This window comes from Andrographis paniculata, unplaced genomic scaffold, assembly GCF_009805555.1.
Source record: "Andrographis paniculata isolate CXL003 unplaced genomic scaffold, ASM980555v1 Contig69END, whole genome shotgun sequence".
Taxonomy (NCBI): domain Eukaryota; kingdom Viridiplantae; phylum Streptophyta; class Magnoliopsida; order Lamiales; family Acanthaceae; genus Andrographis; species Andrographis paniculata.
In genome coordinates, this window is record NW_026137605.1 from 778,466 (window position 1) to 796,791 (window position 18,326).

The 18,326-nt window shown below is 29.1% G+C and overlaps 3 protein-coding genes and 1 non-coding gene across 9 annotated transcripts; 2 read left to right on the top strand and 2 right to left on the bottom strand.

Annotated features, from left to right (window-relative positions):
• Positions 1–7,533: 7,533 nt before the first annotated feature.
• On the top strand, positions 7,534–9,399 carry LOC127263579 (probable flavin-containing monooxygenase 1). Its single transcript, XM_051292683.1, has 5 exons — positions 7,534–7,956; positions 8,043–8,283; positions 8,361–8,539; positions 8,619–8,968; positions 9,051–9,399. Exons 1-5 carry the CDS (start codon positions 7,534–7,536, stop codon positions 9,397–9,399), a joined length of 1,542 nt encoding a protein of 513 aa, XP_051148640.1.
• Positions 8,995–11,266, bottom strand: LOC127264098 (peroxiredoxin Q, chloroplastic-like). 6 transcript variants are annotated; one of them, XR_007841611.1, is made up of 6 exons: positions 10,976–11,266; positions 10,743–10,913; positions 9,895–9,984; positions 9,576–9,804; positions 9,310–9,409; positions 8,995–9,259 (listed from the first exon to the last, which is right to left on the bottom strand). XR_007841611.1 is itself a non-coding variant. In XM_051293481.1 (5 exons), the coding sequence occupies exons 1-4, from the start codon at positions 11,183–11,185 to the stop codon at positions 9,586–9,588; spliced, it is 690 nt and encodes a 229-aa protein (XP_051149438.1). In that variant the 5' UTR covers positions 11,186–11,266; the 3' UTR covers positions 8,995–9,409; positions 9,576–9,585. The 6 variants fall into 6 exon arrangements, 4 of the variants coding, with proteins under 4 accessions (XP_051149438.1, XP_051149437.1, XP_051149436.1 ...); XR_007841610.1 differs by having other exon boundaries at positions 9,310–9,413; XM_051293481.1 differs by having other exon boundaries at positions 8,995–9,409.
• Positions 11,267–11,377: 111 nt separating this feature from the next.
• TRNAA-UGC (transfer RNA alanine (anticodon UGC)) lies at positions 11,378–11,450 on the bottom strand. The gene has a single exon. It is a non-coding gene; the product is annotated as a tRNA-Ala (tRNA).
• Positions 11,451–12,821: 1,371 nt separating this feature from the next.
• Positions 12,822–14,343, top strand: LOC127263867 (protein SMALL AUXIN UP-REGULATED RNA 12). Its single transcript, XM_051293138.1, has 3 exons — positions 12,822–13,021; positions 13,495–14,019; positions 14,122–14,343. Exon 2 carries the CDS (start codon positions 13,530–13,532, stop codon positions 13,989–13,991), a length of 462 nt encoding a protein of 153 aa, XP_051149095.1. The 5' UTR covers positions 12,822–13,021; positions 13,495–13,529; the 3' UTR covers positions 13,992–14,019; positions 14,122–14,343.
• Positions 14,344–18,326: the final 3,983 nt, after the last annotated feature.

Here is an 18,326-nt window from a genome sequence, read left to right on the forward strand (position 1 = left end):
TAAAATATCTATTTTATTTTTTTAGTATGTATTGTATATTACAAATATTTTTATGTTTATATCAATTTTTTAATTATTTATTAAATTTATGTATAATTTATTTATAATTTTATTATTTATATTTATCTGAAAATAATCAATTTATTACTATCTTTTATAATCACAATATATCTATATATTAATAATTTTTCTATAATATTCAATTTTATGTTTTATATAAAAATATTATTCTCTCCGTTCTACAAAAAGTGTCTACAATACGGTAGACACGATAATATAAATAAAGTATAATTAGTAAATAATTAAGAAATTTATTAGTAAAAATAATTATTATATAATAAAAATAATTGTAAATTAATATTAATATATCTAAATAATTTAATTAAAATTAAAAATTAAAAATTAAATTACTCCCTCCGTCCGGTGCAAGATTGTCATTTACTTTTTGCACTTACATCTTTTAATATTAGTATTATAATGAGTTGTAATGAAAAAAAACGAAAATACCCCTAATCTTATTAGTACTGTGTAATATAGTATAAGTTGGAAGGGTATTTATTATGTTAGATAAATAGTACAATTAAAAAATTAGAAAATGATAACCTTGTTTTGAGATAGACGAAAATAAAAAATAACAAATTTTCAATAGGACGAAAGGAGTATAAAATTTAAAATATAATTAAAATTTACAATTATATTTAAAAAAAATCATATAGAATAGATGAAAATAAAAAAAAATAGATATCGAGGAAAAATATATTTTTAAATTTTCGTACATAAATAAAGTGCATAGTCAGTTAGAATAAAAGATAATATAATTTTAAAAAAATGCAAACACGTGTCAATTAGTTACTGGATGTGGCGGTGCCGGGCGGGAGTCGATGGCCACAAAGACTGTGTGATGATCCGACACGAGCTTGATTACCACTTGCCAGCGTGGCAAGATCTGACACGTGGGACGTGGCGATACGCGCTACTGCACATTTGAGAGTTCAGAGAGAAACCTGCCATAAATAAAAACCGTCTTAATCTACTACAATAATTTATATATATATATATATAAGCCGGCAAAAATTGACTCGACATAACAATTCGATACAAAATAATTAAATTTAGGTTAAAAATTTTAATTTGATTATGTATACGAGTTGACACAAACCCGACACAATAGTAAACGGGTCAGGTTAAGGTTGAGGCTCTCAACTCGAACCCGACGCGACAACTCGATTATAATATATTAATATTGATTAATATATTTATTATATATGTAAAATAATCATAATTTAATAATTTTCTTATAAATTAATTTAAATTAAATTCAATTTTAAATAATTCAACATAATTTACGCTCAAACTAATAAAAACTAACATAACACAGACAACATAACAAAAAATTATTTAATTTTTAATCAAGAAATTCGACTTAATTATGTATACTGGTCAACACGAGTCAACCCAAACCCGACATGATAATAAACGGGTCAACACGAACCCGACACGATCATAAATGAATCGGGTTATGGTTGAGTAATTTAATCCGTTTAAAATATTCAACCCTACACGAACTCGACACGATCATAAATGGATCGGATTAGGGTTGAATAATTTAATCCGTTTAAAATATAATATATATATATATTTTTAATCTAACATAAAAAATTATAAATTCAATATAAAAATATATTTTTTTGATATATTTCTCGTACAAAATATAAAAGACACAAAATGAGTACTATCCAATTGAATTTATGAAAAAGGAAGTTGGCCCAGTTATTTTGCTCCTTAAAGCCCAAATAGGTTGTTACTTTAATGGGCCAATAAAGAATAGAGGTTATTCACTATTTTTTTTTTTTTATTTTTTATTTTCTAAAAACTCTATTATATATTTATATAAAATATTTTACCTAACAATTATTTTCAGTCAGAAAAAAAAAACCAGTTAACATATATTTTCTCCGTCCCGAGTTGATTAGAGATACAGTATTCTTGGTAATATAAATTAGTAAGTTATTAATAATAAATTATGACATTATTTAATTATTTTTGTATATGAATAGCGCGATTATTGATTTTAAATATTTTTAGCATTATATTTTAATAAAATATATACAATATAAAAATCATTTTTTAAATAATAAAATTTTACTTTATAATATAAATATAAATATACTCCCTCCGTCCCATAAGAAGGGTGACATTTGCTTTTTGCACGTGAATTTTTTAATATTAGTATTATATTGGATTGTAGTAAAAAAAACGAAAATACCCCTATTAGTATAGTGTAATATAAAAGTAATGACATTTGTGTAATATAATGTAAGCTGAAAGGGTATTTATTATGTTAGGTGGGTAGTACAATTACTAAATTAGAGTATTGTAACTTTGTTTTAGGACGGACTAAAATAGAAATTGGTAACCTTTCAATGGGACGGAAGAAGTATATATTTATTCATTTATAATGAACTAAAAGCTAATTTTATATAAAAAAAAAATATTTTTAAAATATAGATAAAAATATTTATTTATTGAGAAGAGATATAGAAATAAAGGAATTTTGATGGATCATAGGTATAAGAAGTTAGAATATTCCAAAATCTGTAAATTTCAAAGAATCTAACAATTAATTAATTAATTAATTAGGTAGAATGTATATGTATATAAATGTATGTATGTATGTATGTATATGCATGTATATTTAGGCGGTTTGACTTTATGCATTTTCAAAAGAGTTGAATATTGATTTTGACTTCAACCACCAGAAGTCAATGGGTGCAAGAACGAATTTTTTGTTTGCATGTGCGCAGATCTTTCCTCTCAATGCCACAGAAAATCCCATCAAACCAATCTTAACAACTCCAAATTTAAAAATATTTTTACAGATTTGAATTTGAATTTAAATAATATTTTAATATTACTTTCGTCCGGCTCTAAGGGTTTCATTTATTTTTTTTGTATTGATCTTTAAATACTTTATCTGTCCCATTTCTATTGTCCTGAAATATATTTGCACTGTGTTTTAGGTGATTATTTATTTATTTATTTATTTATTTTTAATGAATGAACAAATTTGTCCTTAATTGTATGGTAGAGATTAAAAGTAATAAATGAACGAAGGATAAAACTGTAAAATTTGTATTTAAAAAAAATAAAAAAATAAGACGATAGTTGTTGGACGTCCCAAATAGAAAATTAAAATATTTTTAAACATGTAAAAAAACACAAATTTCTATTCAAAATTATATATACATGTATTAAAGTAGGACACGATATTGTGCCTATTTATACTATAACATGTATTATTCACTTAAAAAATAATCAACAATGCAATACAATATTAATTTTTATATTACCGACACAATTTTTTATATCTAACATAAAATACATATTCTTCCAAAAACACAAAATGAACCAAACTCATAGGTGTGTGTATATATATATATGTATTAATCTATAGATGTTGTAATAGAGAAAGATTGCTGGATTTTTATATTTTATACTCCCTCCGTCCCGGATACCATGTCCATGTTGCCGTTTCTGTCCGTCCCACATACCATGTCACTTTTTTTTTTTAAAATGATTACATACTTTAATTTCATTTTGAATTTTTAAATATTATTTTTTTTAATTTTAATTAAACTAATTAATTATCTTAATCTTAATTTATAATTATTTATATTATAAGATAATTATTTTCACTAATACATTCTTAATTATCTACTAATTACACCCCTCCTAAAATACCGTGTCTACAGTGTAGCTGACACGGTATCTGGGACGGAGGGAGTATTTTATTCTCTTCGTCCCAACTCAAATTAGAATTTTTACCATTTTCGTCTGTCTAATTTTAAAGTATCTATTTTCAATTTTAGTAAAAGTAGTCATACATCAATACCAAAACATTATTAATTTTTACATAAATTATAAATATACTGTACATACAATTATTTTTTACAAAAATGTCAAAATCTAAGTCGGTTGAAACCAACACATTTTAAAACTCTTTTTTTTAAAAAAAATAAAATAAAATAAAATAAAAATATTATGTATGTGCATAAATATTAAAATATTTTTTTCTACATTCTTTTTTTTTCGTTCAAAGCACGAGAAAGAACACATCTTAATTTTAAATCTGAAAAATATTATATATGTGAATGCTTGACTATCGAACCTTCTTATAACATAAATTGAATTATTACAATATGGTTTATTTATTTCTATTTTTCGTTGTAAAAAAAAAAATTTATGTTACATAAATCAATAATTTATTTATATTAATTAATTTTGAAAAATATTGACGCTGATTGAATTAGGTAAATTATCTATACAGATACAGCAATTTATGTGGCAGTTTGACTTTAATATATTTTTATTATATAAATTATATAAAAGAATATATTATTATAAAATTAAATTCAAATTATTATTTAAATAAAAAAATCAAACATTATTTATTATTTTACTCCGTCCGCAAAATGCCATGGACACGTTGACACGAAGTATTAAAAAAGTAACAGAAAATCAAATTTTTATTATTTTAAGTTTATTGAAATTTACTGTGATTTCTTTTTATTTATTTTTATTAAAAAAAACAAAGATAGAGAGAGTCCACGCTTTGAAATGTATCCACGTGCTTAGAATTAGGTTACAAGTGTGTTTGGACAATTAATTGATAATTGCTTAATTGTTATGTGGCTATTAAAAATTGTAAAAGTATTATTAGTATATTTATTTTGCTATTTTTAGATATTTTTGTAAAAATTTTTTTTTATTTATTTTAAATATAAAATTTATGTAAGAAATATATAAAAAATATACTTTATTTGTCCCAAAACAATAGTTTTGTTTACCATTTTTGTCCGTTTCAAAACAATAGTCTCATTTCCATAAACAACCATATCACCGTAAAACTATCAATACTTTTTCATTGTTATTACACAATTACCACTACTTTTTACATTCACAAGGACAAAAATGTTATTTATCATTGCTTTTTAACCAACTGGCAATATAATATCAATATTTCTTAAATCACGTGTCCAACGCAATAAGACTATACTTTTGGGACGGAGTATTAATAATATTATATTTTCCCTTAATTTAATAAATATATATTACAAATAAATATTAAATAATTAATAATTGTAATTACTCAAAATATAAAAAATAAATTCACAAATTACTAAAAATACAAACATATTAAAATAATAAATAAATAAAAAGAAATACTTATATTTTTAGAAATTATATTTTATATTTAATTGATATATTATTAATATGTTAATCGGGTCCAACATAAATTCCCGTAAAGTCCACCCTTACATTCTTAGACAAATCCGGACCCTAGAAGGGTACATAAATGCCCGACCCATATCCGACCCGTTACCATAATATATGGATCCGATTCCAAATAAATAGGTCGAATCTCGGTCTATCGGACTCCTTATTATTATTAGTTAACTTCATTTATACTATCTTTCAATGAGTTTGGTTATTTTGTATTTTTAAATTAACCTTTTTTTTTATTAAATATAAATAATTATATTGATAATGTAAAAAAAATAATATTTTATATTAAATTATTAATTTTACGAGAAAATAAAATATATATTATACTTTTATATAATATTTGTATAGAATCATGAGATAAAAAAACAATAAACAAACTCTCTTTCTTTCTTAAGTTAATAAAAATCTAAGTATTTATTTATAAGTTTTATTTTATACTATATGATATTTATTTATATTATATAAAAGATTATTGGTATAAAATTGTATAAATAATTAATACATTTTTTAAAAATATATTACACTTCCAAAATATATTCACACTTCATTTCATTCCTTTTATTTAAAATATTTTTTTAAATAAATAAATAAACTACAACTATCCAAACATCTCATAGAAAAGAATGTCATTATTGAATAGTACTAAACTCGTGTGATTTGAAAATTTTCTTGAATTTATATTATTTAGGTGTTTTAATTTTATTTTTTTAATTAGATCGATACAAACAAAAAATGAAAAAAAGAAAATCATATCAAATTTTGGGTTGACCTAATTAACTTTAAATAGAAATTTAGGTCACTAAATTATCCAAAATCCCTATTGAACTTGAATCGTGACATTACTATTGTTATAATCCTAAATAATAATGTTTTAGTTAATTTTAAATTAAAGAGTATTACTCCACAATACAATTTATATTATTGTATAATGGTTCTTTTAATTAATACTTTTTTCGATAAATATTAGTAGTTATTATAGTTTATAAATCACTAGTTTTACTTGATTCTTATTGTTATTATTAATACAATTTATTTGATTATTATTATTATTATTATTATTATTATAGTTATGTTAATGTAATTTCAAATTGAAAATTAGAATTGAGCAGTATTCAAGTTTATATAAATTCCATTTTAACTTAATATTCGAAAATACGAATAGACACCCGAGCTCAGCTCAGAGAGTAGGTACAACTATAACAGTGATATTCAAAAATACGAATAAACACCCGAGCTCAGCTCAGAGAGTAGGTACAACTATAACAGTGATATTCGAAAATATGAATAAACACCCGAGCTCAGTTCAGAGAGTAGGTACAACTATAACAGTGTGACCATATATCATACATGTATTTTTCCAAGACTCCTGCCACCCTTGGAACTGAAAACACACCCACCACAGTTAATAATAATAATAATATATATATATATATAAATATTTAAAATTTGGAATTCTATTTATGTAAAGTTACATGTAAAATCATCTAATTTAATTTTGAACAATCGATTCAAACTCCCACAAATATTCTACTATTATTACTATTGCTATTTTCACATTGCTGATGACACACGTACATTAAAACAAAAAAAATGATAAATAATAAATATTTTTATCTAATATAATACATATTAATGGCTGTGATCAATTTGTATTTTTAATGAATGTATTTTTCTAGGTTAATTCATTTAGCAATAATATAAAAAATAATATATATTTTTTTTTTATATTGAATTGTTGATTTTTTATAGATAAATAATGTATATACTCCTTGCTCTCAATTTTCTACTTATAGTATCTATTTTTTATTTTTTTAAAAAAGTCATATGTCAAAATATTTTCGATTTTTATTTAAATTATAAATATATAAATGACAAAAATATTAATATTTTTTAGACAATTTCACTAACCAATAAAATATTAATATTACGAATCAAGTATATATTAAAATTCCTTACATGGTCTCAAAGGGTAAGTAAAACTCAAAAGAGAAAGAAAAAAACATTCCTTGAAATAAAGTATTAAAATTCAAAGTTTTCATTCTAAAAAATTTCCCCCAAATTTCATTTTATTTCCCACGATATTTCCCTATAGTCTAAATTAAATAATCCCATACATATTTCCCATGCACATATATCTATATACTTCTCTACCTATAAATACCCTCAAACCATTTCCCATAATACTCACAGCACAAAAAACCCACTTCCAATTGCCAATCACTTCTACGTACAAAAAACAAAACACAAATGGCCATTCAATCCAAGATCGCCATCGTCGGCGGCGGCATCAGCGGCGTCGCCGCCGCACGGCAGCTGGCGGAGCACAATCCGGTGGTGTTCGAGGCGACCGACACTCTCGGAGGCGTGTGGAAGCACTGTTCTTATGCGTCGACAAAGCTACAAACGCCGCGTTGCGATTACGAATTCTCCGACTTCCCTTGGGATCGTCGCGACAACTCCAATTTCCCGTACGCGCACGAGATCGTCGACTACGTCTACTCGTACGCGAAACGCTTCGACGTCCTCAAGTTTGTGAAGTTCAATTCCAAGGTCGTCGAGATTAAGTTCGTCGGACGCTTCGAGAAATCGGACGGCGACTACGGGAGGCTGCTCCCCGGAGAACCCGTTTGGGAAGTCGGAGTTAAGACGGGATCCTCCGACGACGTCGAGGTAAATATAAGTTACGAGCGAATATACGAACAATGTATATATTTTTCGATATCGATTGAGATTAGTTAATCGCAAGGTTTATGCAGTGGTACGCATTCGAGTTCGTCTTGATTTGCTCCGGAAAGTACGGCGACGTTCCGTCAATCCCGAAATTCTCGGCTGGGAAAGGCCCGGAAGTTTTCCGGGGACGGGTGATGCATACGCTCGACTACTGCAAGCTCAGCCCCGAGGAATCGACCAAGCTTCTCAAGGACAAGAAGGTTGTGATAATCGGGTCGAAGAAATCGGCGCTCGACTTGACCGTGGAAACGGTGGAAGCGAACCGAGGTTAGTGAAATCGATCGACGTAATCTAACTTGCTGAGCAGAATTGGTTCGATAGTCATATAACTCGCGTGTTAACAGGGCCCAACGGAAAACCTTGTACGATGATTGCGAGAGACGTACATTGGAATGTCCCGCATTACTCGATTTGGGGGTTGCCGTTTTACATGTTCTACTCGACCCGCGCCGCACAGTTCCTCCACCGGGGGCCTAACCACGGCGTGCTTCGATCGCTACTTTGCTACATGCTTTCTCCGATGGTAACGATGTCTATCGATACGTATATATATGTATGTATGTATATGTTCGGCGTGTATTGACGTATAAATTTAACGATAGAGGAGCGCGTTATCGAAGATGATCGAGTCGTACTTAGCGTGGAAGCTTCCGTTGGCGAAGTACGGGATGAAGCCTACGCATTCGTTCCAAGAGGACTACGCGTCGTGTCAAATGCCCATCTTACCTGAAAACTTTTACCCCGAAGTCGAGAAAGGGAATATCCGAATAAAACGATCGAACTCGTCATGGTTTTGGGAAGGCGGCGTAGAGCTCGAAGACGGGACCAAGTTGGATGCCGATGTTGTCGTGCTCGCCACCGGCTACGATGGGAAAAGGAAACTCCGAGCGATAATTCCCGAACCCTTCCGTAGCCTCCTCGAATCCCCGATGGGAATGATGCCCTTATACAGGTACGTTTTCGATAGATATCCATACCTTGAAATAAACTTTTAGATGAGACGATCATCAGAATTACGTCGAAAATTGGGGCAGGGGTACGATAAATCCGCTCATACCGAACATGGCGTTCGTCGGATACATCGAGAGCGTCTCGAATCTGCACACGGCCGAGATGCGATGCAAGTGGCTGTCGAGGCTCGTCGGCGGAAAGTTCAAGCTCCCGAGTGTTGACAAAATGCTCGAACAAATCACGCGGGAGATGGAGATCATGAAAGCGTCGACGCGATTCTACAAGCGCAGCTGCATTTCGACGTTTAGCATAAACCATACCGACGAAATCTGCGAAGAGATGGGATGGAGTTCCCGAAGGAAGAACAGCTGGATCGCTGAGGCATTCAGCCCGTACACCAGCCAAGACTATTACGACGACGACAAAAACTAAGCTCCGGATCCTACCTACATCGAACTCTGCTCGTTATTTCATTTTTTCATTCCATTGCGACGAAATCGCAAAGAATAAAACGTTGTACTTTAGCCTCCACGATGTAGATCGTCGGGGCGTGTAACGTAACGTAATAAATGCTAAATCAGAATTTTAATTACGACGACGACACGAACCTTGTAGGCCTCAAAGGCTCTTGAGAAACTTCAACGTCTCGTCGATGTGTTTTTCGGGTTGAAACTGATTGTTGTAGACGAGTCGACAAACTCCGTTCTGATCGAGGACGTAGGTTTGCCTTCCGGGCAGGGACCCGAACAAGTCAGAAGGAACGCCCCACTCTTTTCGAACCTTGTTACCCCCGTCGCTCAATAGGGTAAACGGTAGCCGGTATTTTTCAGCAAACGCCTACATCGACGTAAGAACATAGTCGGTTATTACAACTCGAGATAAAAAAGACATCACGGGGTCGACAATGAGCTGGTTTTTGGCGATTACCTTGTGAGATGACGAATCGTCGCCGCTTATGCCAACAACCTCAGCCCCGGCTTTCTTAAATTTCTCGTAGGAATCCCGGAAGGCACACGCCTGCAGGGAACGAAATTAAGACAAGCGTTTGCGACAAGAACACCAAACCATACCGAGATATGTTCAACATCTCATACAGACATTTCTTGATTTCGTCATCGATGTTCAAATGGCGTAAGAAGATGTTAGTTAGATTAGCTATGGTTCGCAATCGATCCATAGACTATACAAGTTTGCAATTTTCGCTAATTTCAACTCGATAAGAAGATCTTCTGTAAACTTGAACACGAATACAAATTTAAGCTCATTCATAAACTAAACTATTCGACAAACCGGACATGAACACAACTACACGAGTCGAATATGAACACAATTTTAAGCTCGCTATATTAACTACAATAATCGACAAATCAGAGATGAACACAAGTTTGAGCTCTTTCTATAAACCTCACGAATCAAATATGAACACAAATTTAAGCTCGATGTATAAACGCACAAATTGTTATATTGGACATAGCTTAATGAATGGAACTCGAACACAAATTTGAATTTAACCTGGTTTAATGAACTGCACGGATCGAATAAGAACACAAATTTAAATTCAAACTGGTTTAATGAACTGCACGGATCGAATAAGAACACAAATTTAAATTCAAACTGGTTTAATGAACTGCACGAATCCATATTGGACATGAGCTTAATGAATCGAACATGAACACAAATTTAATTTTAAGCTGGTTTAATGAACTGCAAGAATCGATAATGAACTCAAATTTAAGCTCGACTGTCATCAATGAAGCAATGAATTAACTAACTACCTCTTTGGTGCAGCCAGGGGTTTCATCAGCAGGGTAGAAATAGACAACCACAGGCTTGCCTTTGAATTTAGAAAGGCTCACACTCTTCCCATTTTGATCCTTCAATGTAAAATCCGGCGCCAACGTACCTTCCGAAACCTTCACAGATTCAGAAAACAAACAACCGCTTCCCTTCAAAATAAGAAAAAATCATCCTTCTGACCTAAAAATAATAATGGAATTACAAGCAGTACCTTGGCGGCGGCAATGGAGAGGCCACCGACGGTAGAAAATGAAGCAGGAATTGAAGTCGTTGACTGATTAGAGAGACGCATGCCATGGAAACAGGAATGCGAAGATTTTGGTAGAATTAAAGCATTGGGGGAGAATGCAGGTTTGGGGATTTGAACTGGAAGCAAAGAGGGGAGGGCTCGCGCCCTGTTTAAGCCACAAATTGAAGCCATTGCAAGAGAACCAGCTGCTGCCACAGTCTGCAGATTGACCTCGAAATTGCAGAGGAACAAAAGGAGAGAGAAGATAAAGTGTGGATGGAGAAGGAAGACGGATCAGCGGGAAGGATCTACCCGTTCATTGGTGGGTCATGATGAACGGCAGGGATCAGCATAGGTAGCTTCTAGAAGAAAATTAAGTAAAAATGGAGATGCGGGGGATCGAACCCCGTACCTCCCGCATGCAAAGCGGGCGCTCTACCATTTGAGCTACATCCCCAATTGAGATTAATATGTTAAATCAAAGTATTTATTTAAATTAATTTGAATATTTACATACTGGTCACCCTTGCATGCATGCAACGCAACGCTAGCTTTGGAGTCGCGTGTTACTTGATTGATTCTTACAACATTATGCACGTGATGCACGCATTAAAATTTCCTTGATTAAGATTTATTGTTGTTATTATTAGGGAGGGTATATTTAATTTTGGAAGTAAAATAATTTTTATATGTAGTAACACAATAAAAAATTAATATATTGGTTAGGATGGACTATATTGATTTATCCAGTTACTACGTGAAATTATGGTACGTGTTATATTTGTATTATGTTAATATAATTCATATGTCTCATTTTATAAGATGTCCATCTTTATCTTTTGAATTAGTAAAAAGATATAAATAATTAACAACGGGAAAAGAACAAACCTAAGGTCATGCTACTTTGGAGTTTGGTTTTAATTTTTATTTTTTTTAAAAAATATTGTTATTTTTCATAACAGTATATTATTTTATTTACAAGATATCACATTAAAACAATAAAAAAAAACAATAATTAAAGATATTTTATGATGAATATTTGTTATATTATATTGCCTCCGTCCTATGTAATATGGGTGTATTACTGTAGACACTAGAATTGAGGTAAAATATAATTAATAAGTAATTAAGAAGTGTATTAGTAAAAATAATTATTATTTAGTAAAAATAATTATAGGTTAAGATTAAGATAAGTAAATAGTTTAATTAAAATTAAGAAAATTATAAAATTTAAAATTTAAAATACGATTAAAGTGCATAATTATATTTCCAAAAATTGAAATGACAAGTTATGTGGAACGGACAAAAATAAAAAATATAGACAAATTATGTGGGATGACACATTTATTATAATTACTATTATCAATGCTACGCACTAATTCAATGTATTTATATATATATATATATATTTAAGATGGCATCTAAATTAATTAATTACTCCCTCCGTCCTATGTAATATGGGTGCATTACCGTAGATACGAGAATTTAGGTAAAGTATAATTAGTAACTAATTAAGAAATGTATTAGTAAAAATAATTATAGATTAAGATTAAGATAACTAAATAGTTTAATTAAGATTAAAAAAAAATTTAAATTTTAAAATATGATTAAATTGTATAATTAATTTTCCAAAATAAAAAAGAACAAATTACATGAGATAAACAAAAATAGAAAATAGAGACAAATTACGTGGGACGGATGGAGTAATTAATTAGGGGAATACTAAAGGAGCGTATTAAAGGTGTAAAGGCGAATGCATTCTTCTCTCTCTTCCTTAAGAACAGAACGCATTTCCGAAATGTTGAAAAGTAAAATAAATAAATAAAAAGTAATAATAATTAATAAATAAATAAAAAGGGAAAAAAGATGGAATAGAAAATAGATCGTGGGAAGGAGGCTTGAGTCTGATTGAAGCTACATGGATCGCGTTCTATGGATGTTTTCTGCTCTTCTCGTGGTCGCCGCCGCTGCCTTCTTCTGATCCATCGCCGCCTCTTAGCTCGCCTTCCGCTGTCGCGATTCGATTTGGTGCGTTCGTTTTTATGTTTTCGCGTAATCGGACGGTTTCGTAATTGTGATTCGCTATTTTTGAGAAGCTGATTATTGTTTTGGTATTTGAGTTTTTGTATCTCGTGTTTCTGCATTGAGCGATTAGATATCCTGTTTCAATGTTTAATTAGGAATTGAATCGTCGCAGATTGATGGATGTTTGTGTTGGTAGGGTCTGTTTGGTGATTCTGATTATTTTTTTGTTTTTTGGTGTGATGGGGATTGATTTTGGATTTGCTTGCGGATTCTGTTGGGGAAACTGCCTTGATGTGGAATATATGTTGAATTTTAATTAGAATTCCACAATTCTGCAGTATATTCTTATTTTATTCACGAACAGTTGCGCGGATCTGATCTTTGAAAAAATAGTTGAGACTGATTTTTCATCGAGGAATCGGATGTGAAAAAAGACAAAAAAAAAATTACATCTAATCTTCAATCTCAATTCGTAGATTGGAAATTGGAATATTTGAATCCAAGCTCCGCAATGGATGACAATGGAGGAGGTAACAAGATCACAGGCATAAGCCAAATCGTGAAACTGAAAGAATTCCTTCAGAGATGGCAACACGCGACGATCGGGAACAGTCCGAAGAGCACAGATACACCAAAATCAAGCGACGCCATAGGAGGACTTTCTCCTCAAGTTAATCTGAGGCTTCAAAACTCAAACACGAACTGCGATTCCGACGAGGACAGTTGCCAGAGCCTAGAAATGCCGAGCGATGTTCCGAGAGGATACCTTGCGGTGTACGTCGGAAAGGAGCGCCGGCGATTCATCATTCCGACGAGCTATCTCAGCGATCCACTGTTCAAGGTGCTGTTGGAGAAGGTTGAGGAGGAGTTTGGGTACGACAACAATGGCGGCCTCACGATCCCCTGCGATACAGAGACGTTCAAATATCTCCTGCAGTGTATGGAACATCACAGGAAGGATCAAGCTGCCTGATCCACACAAATTTGCTGCACATTTGGAGGTTCTTTCTTTGAATTTCTTCAGAATTTCTTGAGCTTTTATTCCTTTTTTTTCTTTTGCAGAATTGATCAACTATATATATATGTTTGATCTTCTTGTGAAGGATTTTCATCGAAAACTATTCGGATTCGGCCGGCGCGCTTCGCCGGATTGTTGGATCGGTTGCTCGATATTAGTTGGTAAGATCGACATTTTTGTTTGGTGTCTAAGAACTTCTCTATATGACTGCATGTTTTTAGTTTGCAATCTTGAAAGCTTTCTTGTTACTATATTACGTGTTTATGTGATTTAGAAGTAATTTTTACTCTGTTTTGCATGGCTGCTGATTAAGCACTTTCAGCATGGTGCTAATAGCAAATTAAATATATATATATATATATATAATAGGTCACATAAGCACAATTTTCAGTTCATGAAATATATTTCCTATAAACGAGTGTGGAAAAATATATTTCTCCTAAAACATTTTTTTTTTTTAAAAAAAAATAATATATTATCTATATTTATTACTTTTATATTTTCTCCCTCTATTTTGAAAAATAGTTTTGGTAAGAGATTAAAAAATAATTTGATTTTATTGGTTACGAGAAGTGTGTGAGAGATTTTTGATATTTTTGTCTTTGACGTTTACAAAGTAATTATATGTGTAATAATATGTTTGTAATTTAGATAAAAGTCAAGGGTATTTTGTTATTAATTATTGATTATTTTTACTAAAAAAATGAAAGATGTATTTTTTATTGGGAGGGACCAAAATAGTTAAGATTGAAAGATGTATGAATATTATTCAAACAATTACATAAAAAAATATATATCAAATTAGCATCCCTTATTTTTTAAAGGTTGTGTTCTTTTATAATTTGAAATTAATTTAAAATGAGGTGTTGATTTTTTAATTTTTATTTAAATAGAATTTCGATGTGATATTTTGTATGATAAAATAATGTATTTTTATTGAAAATTGTGTCAAGTGAATAATATTGATTTTAATTTGAAATAATAAAAAAACAAATATACTTTAAAAGTTTTAGTACTCGAGGATTTTACCTTCGATCCATTCAAACTCTTATCTAAACAAAATTTTGATTCTTTTAGTTGTTTTTATAATGATAATTATATCAATAAAAAATAGATTTTGGATAGTCTTTTGAGCAAAAAAAATGTTTTTTTAAAAAATAATATTTAAATAAGAATAAGAAGTATTAATATAAATATTTTTATATGAATAATATGAAAATAAATCTGTAATTTAGTCTTTTATATAATAGAAATAAAAGAAGCAATGCTTTGCTTCATGATCAAGTTTTTCTTTCATTTCTTTTCTCATTTCGCTCATGTCTTTATAAATAAATAGGCATTTACAGTTTTTTTTTTTAGAAACTTTTTGTTTTATTATATAATGTTTTATAAAAACATATTGTTTGAAATTACAATAAAAAAATAATAAAATTAAACTTTAAAAATAAAACCCTAAAATTATTTAAAAATAATTATATATTTTAAATATATATTAATATAGCATACACATTACAAAGATAATTTTCAAACTACAAATCACCATACCAAAGTTTGCCGATATTTTATATGCCGTTTTGGTTACCGTATAATTGAGCCAAATCAATATAGTCATAACACAATATATAATGCATATAGTAAATGCTTATAAAAAATTGTAGCACATATTCGAGATAACATATTATTTTGATAACACAATATATTATAATTCACACAACAAATAGTAATATAATACATTATATAATTTTATATAACAAATTTCAACGAAATAAGCATATCATAAAGCATAAGAAAATATATAACATTAAAATATTTGTATGTTTGTTTGGGGAATTGGATTGGATTTATACTATTTATCTAATTTTTTCTTCCAAAAAATATCAAATCAAACACCTATTTTTCATTTTTTATATTATACTAAAAATTAATTTTACGTTCAAAACATCACATCAACATTTATTTATATCACATCATATCATTATTTAAATTCAAAATTTTTACTATTCAAATCCCAACTCAAAATCCAAAGCGCTAAACAAACACACCCCAACGTATTAGTCTAGTAGGCGTAACCAATCAAACATATATAATTTTCTTTTGATGGTTACATTGATTTAACGTACCAATTATCAAATCAGATACTTTGAGTTTGGAAGAAGAATAGAATTTATTTTTTAAAATATTAATATTAAATTAGTTTGTAATGTAAAAGATAAAAATAATATTGTGTAATATTAGAATAATGATATTTATTTATGGAATATATTATAAGTTAATGATATTTATTATGTTAAGTAAGAATTATGAAAAATAATATTTATCTTATGAAACAGAAGGAGTAATTATTTTTACTTCAAAAAATAAATTATTGTTTGTTCATTCAATTATATATATTTTTTTAACACGATTCTCAATATATAATATTTATATTTCATTTGCTCATCAAAAAAATAACAATTCAACCTAAAATATTATATTTTATATTATTCAACGTCAAAAAAACAAAATAAAAAAATCTCAAAATAAACATTAAACAAATGAACCCTATAAACATGAAACACAACCATATTTCAAATTCATCTAAAAACTATCTCACTAGAAAAATAAAAAAATAAAATAATAATAATAATAATAATCCATTGAAACAAGCTTTAAAAATAAGTTGCAATAGTGCGTAAGGGATGACCTGATAGTGTAGGAGTTGGACTTGTGACCGTGATATTATGGGTTCAAACCCCCAACGCCTCAGGTCACCTGCCACATGGTTTGCCTAGTGTGACTTTCTCGTCGGCCCTGATTTGCAGGTATTAGATTCGACCGGGGGTTTACTCAGTGCGCACTTTCGGTAGCGGCTATGGATTCCCACGTCATCCGGAAAAAAAAAAAAAAAAAAAAAAAAAAAAGTTAGTTTCAACGATAAATTATTGGATTCTCATCCTAAATTGGGCCTACAATTTGGACACACCTATAGCAATAGCCACTATTATTCAATAAACAATTTTCAAATTACAATTAGATTTGTATTTTGACCTAATGTCTCATAATCCACTCTTTGTGGGGTTCAAATTAAATTATATATACACATAGATGGTGTATCCACTTTGGTGTGTTTGTTTGGGGATTGGATTTTAAATCAACTATTCATCTCATTTTTTCTCCCAAAAAAATCAAATCAAATATCTATTTTTTATTTTTTATATTATACCAAAAATCTATTTTACATTCAAAACATCACATCAGCACTTGTTTATATCACATCATACAACTATTCAAATTCAAAATATTTATTATTCAAATCCTAATTCAAAATCCAAACCCCCCAAACAAACACACTTATTAGATATATAGAACCCATAATATATAAAATAATATTAAAATATTAGTTTTTTTATAAGTAAATAAAATATTTATGTGTATATTGTTTGGTCATTAATCGAAAAATATATCAAAAATTTATGTTGGGTGAACAAAATATTTAATTATTACTCTTCATTCAATATTTATTTACAATGAAATTCTTTCAACTATTTTTTTTTTACTTTTATCACATTTTTAATAAAATATATATATAATTTTTTTAATTTTCAAGTTGGACTAAATTTTTAAATTTACCAGATAAAAAAATATATATACATTATTCATAATCATAGACTCCCTCCGTCCCAAATTTATGTATCTATTTGCTATTTGTACGAAGTTTTAAAAATATTAGTATTATATTGGAATGTAGTAGGAATAAAGCAGAAATAACTAAAATAATCTTATTAGTATTGTCTGATATAAGGGTAATGATATTTGTGTAATATATTGTAAGTTGTAAGAGTATTTGTAATGTTAAGTAGATAGTACAATTACTAAAAAAAAAAAAATAGAAAAATGGATAGCTTGTTATATATGGAGGAGTATTATATTTTCTAGTAATATTCATTGAGATCGTGTTAGTAAAAAAATAGTTAAATGACATGTTCTTAATGTATTTAAATTAGAATAAAAGTAAATTTTAAACTCTATTTATTTCGACTTTTTAAGAAAAAAATTACTGTATATTTTTAAATTTTTTATTTTTAAAGATTTTTAATTAGTTGATTGATTTTTATCGTGGCTAAAGAAAATACTATAAATAAATTATATTTCCAAAATTGGGTTTTGTAAGATGAATCCCTAAAGTTCGACTGCCACAATTATTATGATGTTGATTTTGATTTTAATGGTTTTTTCATTTTTAATCTTTTTTTTTTCCCTCTTATTTTTGTATTATGACAATTTACTTTATAAAATTTACTTTCTCCGTCT

What these genes read in the sequence shown, in the direction of transcription:
- LOC127263579 (XM_051292683.1), top strand. Translation starts at nt 7,534, where the DNA reads ATGGCCATTCAATCCAAGATCGCCATCGTCGGCGGCGGCATCAGCGGC. An exon ending in GATCCTCCGACGACGTCGAG is followed by an intron (nt 7,957 to 8,042) that starts GTAAATATAAGT and finishes AGGTTTATGCAG; the next exon opens with TGGTACGCATTCGAGTTCGT. An exon ending in AACGGTGGAAGCGAACCGAG is followed by an intron (nt 8,284 to 8,360) that starts GTTAGTGAAATC and finishes GCGTGTTAACAG; the next exon opens with GGCCCAACGGAAAACCTTGT.
- LOC127264098 (XM_051293481.1), bottom strand. Translation starts at nt 11,185, where the DNA reads ATGGCTTCAATTTGTGGCTTAAACAGGGCGCGAGCCCTCCCCTCTTTG. An exon ending in CCCCTGGCTGCACCAAAGAG is followed by an intron (nt 9,985 to 10,742) that starts GTAGTTAGTTAA and finishes CGTTCCCTGCAG; the next exon opens with GCGTGTGCCTTCCGGGATTC. An exon ending in ACGATTCGTCATCTCACAAG is followed by an intron (nt 9,805 to 9,894) that starts GTAATCGCCAAA and finishes ACGTCGATGTAG; the next exon opens with GCGTTTGCTGAAAAATACCG.
- LOC127263867 (XM_051293138.1), top strand. Translation starts at nt 13,530, where the DNA reads ATGGATGACAATGGAGGAGGTAACAAGATCACAGGCATAAGCCAAATC.